The following is a 10,468-nucleotide window of genomic DNA, read 5'->3' as shown; positions in this document are numbered from 1 at the left end:
AACCCTGATTATGTTTGGCCAGGAGCGTATTATGCTTGCAAAATAGCCATCGCTTCTGATTTGCCAAGCCTTTTAAAGTTTACGGGATGCATTCGCACCCATTATCTCCTTATGAATGAATTTACTGCGCCTCTGATGCTTAGATAAGTGAGTGGCACATGAGACCGTGACTTTGGAGGGGGCTGTTCAGGAAAGTGCACCCGCTTTGTAATCTGGGATCCACTCTAGGTTTACCTCATGGGCCTAGAGTTTAGGCGGCTTTTCAGACGGTGCCCCAAGTCTTTCCGGGGCGTTCATCTTAACAATTATATTTTGAGTTTCTGCCTCGTGCCAAGAAAGATCTCCTGTCTTCGTGGGTTGTCCTGCCTCGGGGGTGAGACAGACAGCACACAGGCAGACAGTAATTAAAGCACAGCTGTGACCTGGGCCAGGAAGAAAATACACAGGGAGCGAGGTAGAGCGTGACCAGAGGGAGTCTCTTTGGCGTCCGAGAGGAGAGGATGTCCAAGCGAAACGTGAGGCACCTTCAGGATCTCCCTCAGCTTTCAAACCAAGGCCACGTGCTTGGAGGGCAACCCTCAGGTGATGCCCTAACCCAGCAGGGTACCAGAGGCGGGCGCCTCTGCCCACGGCCAGGCTCCTGCAGAGGGAACGCTGTGCTCCGGAGCCCCTTTTTGGACTGGTTGGGCTTTATCAGATGTGGCTCGTGATCTGAGGCTCCCGACCCAATCCCGCCTCCTCCACCCTTTAATAGTTATCTGGTCTGCATTGTGGTCTACAGCTTTTTCCTGCTCAACCATCCCAGTGAGAGGAACGCCAGCCTTGGGCCTTTGCCAGGCATTCCCACTCCCTCCTTGTCTTTCTCCTAGTGCTTGAATATTTGCATCTCACTCGGCTTCCCCCAAGCAATTCCTCTGTGATATCCTTCCTGGCCATCCTCACGAGTCTCCCTTGTTCCCTGGATTATCTCTGGGTGGGGGCTGAGTTTTCAACATGCAGGTCAAATGCAAACATGGGGAGTGGGGGGTGGGGAGGGCAGGTCCACCTGGCTCTAAAGAGCATCTTAGAAAGGTATTTGCAAACCAAACAAGTGAATAAATGAGAAAAACGTCATAAAAGACCTAAATGAAAATGGAGATAGTGTTTGTACCTACTTCAAAACAAAATTAAGGAGCTTAGCTGGCATGGCTGAGTGGTTGAGTGTCGACCTATGAACCAAAAGGTCACAGTTCGATTCCTGGTCAGGGCACATGCCCGGGTTGTGGGCTCAATTCCCAGAAGGGAGCATGCAGGAGGCAGCCAATCAATAATTCCCTCTCATCATGGATATTTCTCTCTCTCTCTCCCTCTCCCTTCCTCTCTGAAATCAATAAAAATACCTTACATAAAAAAGTTAAGGAGAATTAAATAAGAGACTCCTTGTTGAGCCCTTGGCACATTCCTGGTATATTATGAGTGAATACAGTCGTAAATGTAAGAGCTAAAACAAAAAGCTACTAGAAGAAAAAGGTAGGAGAATATCTTGATGACCTTTGGGGAGGGCAACCGTTTCTTTAAACGGGTTTAAAAAACAGGAATGTCCAAAGGTGGGGAGGGACACAATAAATTGAGTTTCAGCAAAAATAAAAACACCTGCTCATCAAAATATATCTGTTAGAAAATAAATAGGCAAGCCACAGCTGGACAAAATTTTGGCAAACACATATCTGACAAAGGGCTTGCATCCAGCACACATAAAGAATCCGTACTTGATAACAGAAAGACAAGTAATTCAATAAAAATAACTTTGACAGACACTTCACACAAGAATAGATGCAAATGGCCATTAGCACAGGAAAAAGTTCTCAACATCATTAGTCATTAGAGAATGCCAGTTAAAATCACCAGGAGATACCGCTGCACACCCACCGGAATGGTTATAATTAAAAGAGCAACAGCACCGGACCCTCCTACGCTGCTGGTGGGAAGACAAAATGGCACGATCGCTTTGGAACACAGTTTGGCAACTTTTCAGGAAGTTAAACATACATTTGCCCTCTGACCCAGCAATTCATTGCTAGGTATTTATCCCAGAGAAAGGAAAATAACATCCATCAAAAGCTTCGGATGCAAATGTTCACAGCAGGTCTTTTTATAACAGCAGGAAACAGCCTAAATAGTCACCTAACAGGAAAACAGATACAAGAGACTGTGGTATATCTGAACAATGAACTATTACTCAGAAAAAAAGGCCAGGAACTACTGAGTCATCGATAACAGATGAATCTCAAAAGCGCTTTGCTGAGTGAAAGAAGTCTGCACGCCCACTGAGAAGTCTATTTTGTGTGATCTCCTTTATGTGAAATTCTAAGACAGGCTAACCTAACCTACCCGGACACCAATCAGGACAGTGGTTGCTTGGGGAAGGAGGGAGAGAGTTGACCAGGGAGGGCCATGAACCCTCTTTAAATTCATGCTTTGCAGGTAGAGGCTGGGAGAAGGATCCAGGGAAAGAAAGACTGTCATCATCCAGGGCTGTCACCCAATTTGCGGTCTTTTGTTTCAGCAGCCCTAGCAAACTAATACACCAGTGATCCAAACAGGGCTTCTCTCTCCCTGGTGGGAGCTGTGATTGGCTACACCAGAGGCCTCCTAGGGACAGAGGCCCCCTTGGGGTGGGGCAGGGCATGGAGACTGTGCCAGTGGGAATGTAGAGAGAGGTGGCACTGGCGACCCAAATGTGGGTGTAAGCTAGTCCCGCCTTTGAAAATAGGGAATAAGTACATTGATCTCTCAGGGCCTTTTATAAAGTTGTGGCGAGATGTGTAGAATGCTTAGCATGATGGCTAGCACATAGTATGTGATCAATAAACAGCCAACTTGTTCTTGTTACTAATTCTTCAAGGATGTTTGAAGAAACAGGTATCCGTTTCTTCATCTGCCTATGCAAGTGTAGTTTATGTACACGGGCGTATGGCTGTGTGTGTGGTGGGGCTGTGTACCGTATGTCAGTTGTATGGGGGATTGGGAGATATTCAAACATTCTTGGATGTTGATATGGGCAGACATGCAGAGGCATGCATATATGTCAGTGTGTCGCATGCATGCAGTGTGTGTAGGCTCATTATTTTGTTCATTGGTTCCTTCATTCATCCATCCATCAAAATTTCTTAGATGCTTGTCCACACATTTGCAACACAATATGGAAAATAAACAGACAAGGGAAATATGATAGAGGTAAGTATGGGAATTAAGGGAGAATGGAAAGGTTATTTCAGTTTGACCAATCAGGGAAGACTTCCTGGAGGAGGTGACACTTGCGCAGAACCTAGACAAATGAAGAGAAGGAGCAAACCATTGCATGTAGACATATAGGGAGAGAAGTAGCAGTATGTCACTGAAAACTACAAATAGTCTGGGTTGGTTCATTCCTCAGAGCCCTTCTACCCTCAGCCGCAGTCCATCAACTCTCTAGAGTCCAGGAACAGGATCAGAGAACAGAGAGAAGACACAGATGCCAAGGAGCCAACACTTTATTCTGTGCAGACCAAGCACACTGAGAGCCCCATGCTCCGCGGGACAGGCCTCTCCTGGACCCCTCTCTCCTCTTGAGGGCGACCATGCTCGCTGTAGTGTGACTGAGGGCCCCCGGGGAGGCCGGGCCGGTCTCTCTCTGCGGAGTCGGAAGTCTTCAAGGTCTTCGAGGGCAGTGCATCTCAGGAGGCTGGAAACAAACGTAGGTCAGAGCTGATCAATGGGACCTGGGAACCAAGTCTTGGGGAGAAGAGCGAGAGTGGGGAGGCCCTGGAGATGCATGTTCCCAGGTGGCATTCCTGCAGAGATGTGACCAAAGGAATGAAGACATGTGGACGGGAAACAAGCGGCGGGAGACAGGGGCAGGGTTCCTGCAGGACCCAGATTTCCCGGGGCAGGGTGACCTGACATTTAGTGCAGCCACAGGGGGCTGGGCTCTGTCCTCGGGATCCCTCGCATTCTTATGTGACTCACAGTGTTACTTTTCGTGGCTGGTATTATTATCTCCGTTTTCCAGCTGAGATGCAGATGCTCAGCAGGGTCACATGGCTTGCCCAAGGTCCCAAGGCCAGTGATGGGAAGAACCAAGCTCGTTTGGGTTCCAAATCCTGTAACATGCTCGCATCCTGGGGAACGGGCCGTACTGTTTAGTCCCAGACTCCAGCCGGGAGGTCCTGGCAGAGGGACATTTTAGGCGGGTGCTCTGTCATCACAGTGAGCAGGGCTGGGAGGGGGAAGGGAGCTTGAGTTTAAGGAGAAATGGCAGAGACAAGATGTTCTGCGTCAACTTCTGCCAAGGGCTGCTCCCCTTATGGACGCGTGCCCTTTACGTGGCCTTTGAAACTGCGTTCTGTGTCCCCGAGAGCACAATAATGTAAATGAGTATCAGATCTCTCCTCGGTAATTGAGAGCAGAGAGAAGGCCATGTAAAGTCAAATTAATTTGCTCTGAAACATCCGAGACCATCTCCACGGAAGGGGCAATGGCTTTTTGATGGGCTGACGGTGCCTCGCAAAGCAGCAGGTCTCCAGCAGTGGAGGGCGGGGTGCGTGGCTCCTTCTGGTCCAGGACGCCTGTGGGAGGAGGGCTGGGGCGGAGCTCCCACCTGCAGCCTGAGACTGGAGCGGCGGGGAGCGCTGAGGTTTGATAAGGGGAGATTGATGTGGCCATGGACGATCATCGGTCTGTGGGTTTATATTCTGTCTGAACCTGGAGGGAATTTCTTACTCCTCCTCCGCTGACGCCCATCCTGCCGTAAAGGGATCTGCATTTCAGCTGGGGGCCAGGAAGTGGGATGCTCAGGTGTGAATGCGCCCTTGCAGGGGCTGTCCAGGGCTGGCCCTGCCTCTGGGCGGAGATCCCTGAACTGGGAGTCAGGGTGGCTGGGTTGATGGCAGACCCACTGCGGGACCTTGATTTGAGGTCTCCCTCATTTGTTCAACATTGAGGTTGGAGTCCATGAGTTCTAACACTCCTTTTAATTTTGTTTTTATTTTAAAAATATTTTAAAGTTAATTTTAGAGAGGAAGGGAGAGGGAGAGATAGAAACATCAGTGATAAGAGAGAATCACTGATCAGCTGCCTCCTGCAAACCCCCTACTGGGGATCAAGCCCATAACCCAGGCATGTGCCCTGACTGGAAATTGAACCGTGACCTTCTGTTTCATAGGTTGACACTCAACCACTGAGCCACAACAGCCCGGCCCAACACCCCTTTTGATATGTGATTATAACAGCCACCTCCTTTTTGAGGGCAATGGAGGCAGCCTCCTTAAAGACCTAGCTCCATCAGTATGGCTGACTTTACGCAAGAAGATGCCTGGGATATGGACTAGCATTACAGATGAAAGTGGCAATTCTGGAGTTTCCAATCCCAGCTCTGCCTGCGTGATTTGGTACAAGTGGCTTAACCTCTTTGATTCTCAGTTTGTCAGCCTGTAACAATGTAATAAATACTAGCAACCACCTCCTGGTACTAAGTGACCACCTGATGTATATATACACGCTCAATACAAGGAAGCCATCATTCACCGCCAGTGCCTCTTCCTGCCTTTCTGCAGAGGAGTGCCAGGGTCAGGGCTGGGAGTAGGAGAGGAGGCAGGTGGACAGGTGCACCGCTCCTTCCTCACTGCTGCTCTGTGACGGTGGCACGCGTCCCCTCCTCCCTCCCCTTGGGCCTCAGTTTCTCTCCAGACACTTAATGCAGGAGTTGGACTCCACTATACTCAAGGCCTCCTCCACCCTGGCCTGACCCTACCACCATGACCCCATGATGGGGCAGAGAGACATCACAGTGCCTCTGGCTTCGGGGGGAATGGAGCACTGGAAATAAGCAGGATGGGGGTAGGGGGAGAGGAGCTTTAAAAGGCCAGACCAGGCGGCTTTAAAAGCCAGCACCTTCTCTAGCCTTGTCCCCTAGGACCCTCTTGCTTTCCGATGTGTCTGCATTTTAAAGAGCAAAGAAACAGGTGGCACCTGGCAGAGGGTTTCTGATGAGCTAACAACTCTCCAAACCTTCATCCTCAAGAGAAATCAGTCACAGCATTAAAAGCAGCAGCAGCAGCAACACATTTCCTCTAGGCCAGGGGTGGGGAACCTTTTGTCTGCCATTTGGATGTTTATAACAAAATTACCAACTTAAAAATTAGCCTGCTATTCTTGGTCAAACATTTAATTACGCACCCCTCATACCTTGGCAAGGCCAGACCAAATGGTTTCTCGGGCCTTATATGGCCCGTGGACCGGACGTTCCCCACCCCAGCTCTAGGCTGTTGGGCCCTGGTGATGATCTCGTCTTATACCCCACAAGACGACCTCGCCGTTACTTTACCTGAGCCGGTTCCTACTTCTGCAGGTACTTCTTCATGATGCTGGCCACATCCTCGTCTTTCCTCCCCGTCTCCGGCTCTCTGTTGCCCGGAGACGTTGGCTCTCCATCGTCTCCCTTTGGCCGTGGGATCCTTGGTCGACTCTTGATGCTGTCGGCGCTTTTGAAGGACACGATGGAGCTGGAGGAGGAGGACGAGTCGGAGAGGTGACCGGGGTCCTCCTTGGACTCCGGGCTCTTTTTCAAAATGGTCTTTATCCCTGAGAGAAAGGTCCGGTCGGCCTCTTCGGTCTCAAAGTGGACGCTGGAGTGCCGGGAACTGTCTTGCCCATCTTTGGCGGCTCCGGCCAAGGACCTCGAAGTGTCAGGCTTCCGGATGGCCGGGAGGAAGTCATCAAAGTCCACTTTGGCCCTGCGTTCGTAGTTGAGACTCGGGAGTTTCCAGCTGAATGGGTCGCTGTCCGGAGGGTCCCCCATGAGGTGGGCGAACTGGCGGTTCTGGAAGACAAGCGGCTCCTTCCCCAGGTCTGGGCAGCCCACGTCGTCCAGGGAAGATTCCAGACAGCGCCTCCGAGGACGCAGTGTAGGCAACAGGAGTGTGTCCCTGGGCGCGGACAGGGAGCTCAGTTTTCTCCCCAAGCCAGGCCCTGATTCTAAGAGGGACTCGCAGGAACTGAACCGGGTCTTCCGCCCCTGGGGGAGCAGCGGGGTGCCCTCCCCGCCCTGGGTAGGGATGCATTTGAGGCTGGTGGAGCGTAGGAGACCTGCGGATGGCTCGGTGCAGTCCTCCGTCTCCAGCGGGGAACTCAGCGAGAGGTGTCCCTCGTCACTGCCGGCCCTGGCCCTCCTCAGCGTGGACGCCCCGGTGGTCTGATAGATGGGGAGGGTGGGCCAGTCCTCTAGGCCCAGCGCCGCGCCCTGGCCCCTCTGGGCCCTCTGCCTCCGGAGCCCTCCCACAAACTCTGACAGGGCGGCCGAAGGACTGGGCAGCTTCTCCCTGGACACCGGGGACGTGTCCGTCCTCCGAGAAGACGGGGAGGAAGACAGGGCTCCTGATCTCTCCGGGGGCTTCCTCTGGACATCACACTCGTCGCCATCCCCCAAATGGCAGTACTTTTGCCGGCGGAGGGAGAGGGGCGAGAGGGAAGAGAGGGACTTGTCCCCCGTAGTCTTGCTGGGGGCATCCTGGGCTCTGCTCAGGGCTGACACCCGACGGATGCTTTCGGCATCACCGGCCTCCTCGTGCGTCCTGTGCCAACGAGAAAGACACAGTTGGTGGGGATCGTGCAATTCATACAATTTGTGCAAGCGGCGCGGGAGCCACTAAGCACAGGCGCTAATATTGTTTTTCTTTGGAAATGCCATCCCCACCGCATTCTCAAATGAACCGCGTGATTTAATGCGCAAATTCAAGCCAGGTAAATGATTTCTCGTTGCTCTCTGAAATGCAATTTCTGTCTATAATTAAACCCAGCTAAGTGCGTTCGAGTAGATTAACACGCAGGCAGGACGAGTGACTTAGATTTACGAGGCATCCTATCTGACAGGATGGGCCGCGTCGGCCCAGAGCCTGCTGTGGAGTAAGCCGTTCGCTTCTGGAAGACACGGGGAGGCCTGCAGGAGGTTAGCTGTTTATTCCGGGACAAGCCCAGAAGACAGGCCCACCAGAAGGGCTTCGGAAAGTCAGTGACCCCAATGTGCACCTCAGTGGGGTGCTCTGTGACGCCCTGATGGGTCCTGGTTGGGGGGGAACACTGGTCCCTCCGAAAGGGAGAGATTTGCATGAAACCCACATGAAACCAAGACCAGCATAAGGGGACAGACGGCTTCTATTCTGGTGTGACACCAGGCCTGGCTTCCCTGCAGAGTCGGTTTGCAGCAGCCGAGCCCACATCACTTTCCTTCTGAAGAGGAGGAGCCTGGACTAGAAGATGAAGGATGTTGCTGAAAGGAGCGAGACCGCAGTCCGCCAACCATCCCTTTAATAAATAAAAACCTGCTGGTCCTTCCTCTAAGGCAAACAGCGCCACCCCTGCCCAGCTGCAGAGTTGTCATTTATAAAAAGCAAAAAGGGGTGCCGGCTGTCAGGGTTTGGGCAGGGCAGACGGAGCCAGGGCTGGGGACTGGAGGAGGCTGGGAGCGAAATGTAGGCAGGTTTCCGGCCACTGTCCACCCTCTGCATTGCTGCTGTAGCTGCACACGGGAGCCAGCTCTCCACACAGAAAGGTGGTTGGGATTCTGGTCGAGACCTTGAGGAAGGTCCCTTGCCCACCACAGTCTGACGCCACCGTTGCCACCCCAGGACCCCAGAGGACAGGGCAGTAACTCCAAGGGCTTTGGAGACGGGGAAGGAAGTGCAGCCAATGGCCCTGCAGGTGCTGCCTGGAGGGGGAAGGAGATACAGATAGGGCAGGGGTCAGGGTTCTTTCCAGGGACGTGGGGGGAGACGTAGACACTGTCTCTTGGGCTCCCGAGGCCAAAGCTTCAACCATCCCATATGCCTCTCTCTTCTGGGCTGGCAGGTGCCTCCCCAGACCAAGGACACGTGGGAGGCAGCTGTGGCATTGATATTGTTAAAGGTTCCATGCGTGACGGGCACCGGGCTGGGTCTTCTCATCTGCCTCTTCTTATTCCTGAGGTCAGCTGGGCGGAGGTCCCTGGGTCAGGGTCACGGTGTGTGGGGGTGGGGAGACACAGGGTGTCGATGAGCCACCTCCATCACCCACTCCCCTCACTGTCCTCGGTCCTCCTGAGGGATCAAGCTCCCGACTCCCAGCCTCGAGCTGCCCTCTGGTGCACCTGCTGCGGCCACGCCAGGCCCCGAGGACGGCCGAGGCCCTCCGCCAGGGTTTGCGTTTGCTGTTTGGGCAGCCCTTCCACCTCCTCCTGCACAGCTCACCATGTTACCTCATGGGGAAGTCGCGGGACGAGAGAAAAGCCCTGGGCGCAGGGTCTGGCACCTAGCCCCTCAAATAATGGCCCTTCAAATAATGAAGTTAATAAGCGATAATTAATGGCCCTTCATGATTAACAGTTAATGGCAATCGTTATTACTGCTACTAATCTCTGAATCCCCTGAGCCTAGCCCACCCCTGGGCTCAATGAAAGTCTCCACGGAGGTTCCCAGAGGGACGGAGAGGGAACGGTGGGCAGGTGACCCCCTGCCTCCTGGAGCCTGAGAAGGGCTGTCACTTCCCACATCGTGGCTGTCAGCTTCCATCTCCGTCACAGCTGGACACGGCTGGGGAGGGAGCTGAAGGGCTCCTTTATGATCACCCCAAAGTGTGTCTGTCAACATCACCGCCTTGCAATCACTCCCCTAATACACGGCAAGATGGCTTTCTCACTCTTTCTTTTTTTAATAAACAGCTCGGAGCTGCCGGGGCAGTGGGCTGCCGCGGAGCTGACAGAAGTCATTTCCGTCCTGCCTCGGCTCCCGAGGGGAGCGGGGTGATGGATGTGTCTTGGGTACTCGGTCTCATCCATCGCCTGCCACGTGGGGCAGGCGGCGTCGAGGGCTCCTGTCACAGAGCTGCCTGGGACTCTGCCGTCTGCTCACCCCGGCTCCCACCCTGGTGCGGGCTGTGGATGCCAGGACAGGGAGGGAAGGAAGGGAAGGAAGAGGAGTTCAGGAAGAGGAGGAGGAGAAAGAGTGCTGGTTTCCGGGACAGAGAGCACAGAAGCAACACCTCTACAAGGCGCACGCCCCCAACGTCCCAGCACAGCCACTCGCGCCCCTGCCTGCTGGCCACAGGGCTGCGATCACCCATCTCTCTGCCCAGGGCCTGATGTCTTGGGGGCAGGGCGGGCTGGGTCCCACTTTCAAGAGTTGTCTGGTGTCTTCATAGCCTCAGCTGGTGCGCCTAAAGCAGAGACACAAGCCAAGCAGGGTGGACACTGGGGGTGCAGGAGAGGAAGGGTGTGGGGGGAGTGAGGGAGGGAGGACAGGTGTGGAAGGGAGGCGGGAGAAGGAAAGAAAGCAGTCTGGCTGAGTGCTACCTCCTGGGTTTGCCATTCGAAAATCTGTCCCATCTCTGTGACATCGTGCTGGTTCCCGACTCCATGACTCAAAGTAAGAAGCTCCTGTGCCCTCTCCTTTCTGGGTGGGGTGGCAGAATTTCATCTGAG

At 53.4% G+C, this 10,468-nt stretch overlaps 1 protein-coding gene across 1 annotated transcript in view; it reads right to left on the bottom strand.

The window, feature by feature from the left end:
- Window positions 1-3,495: 3,495 nt before the first annotated feature.
- MYO18B (myosin XVIIIB) overlaps window positions 3,496-10,468 on the bottom strand; it is a gene marked incomplete at its 5' end in the record, with an annotated part of 185,465 nt that continues 178,492 nt past the window's right edge. Inside the window, 2 exons of the mRNA XM_080649891.1 lie at window positions 3,496-3,703; window positions 6,344-7,589. Of these exons, the coding sequence (XP_080506017.1) occupies window positions 6,356-7,589 (1,234 nt within the window). The 3' untranslated portion in view covers window positions 3,496-3,703; window positions 6,344-6,355. The remainder of the gene's footprint in view (window positions 3,704-6,343; window positions 7,590-10,468) is intronic.

The sequence above is a fragment of the Plecotus auritus genome, assembly GCF_963455305.1.
Source record: "Plecotus auritus genome assembly, chromosome: 13".
In the NCBI taxonomy this organism is placed as follows: domain Eukaryota; kingdom Metazoa; phylum Chordata; class Mammalia; order Chiroptera; family Vespertilionidae; genus Plecotus; species Plecotus auritus.
This window is presented reverse-complemented; position numbering and strand designations above follow the sequence as displayed.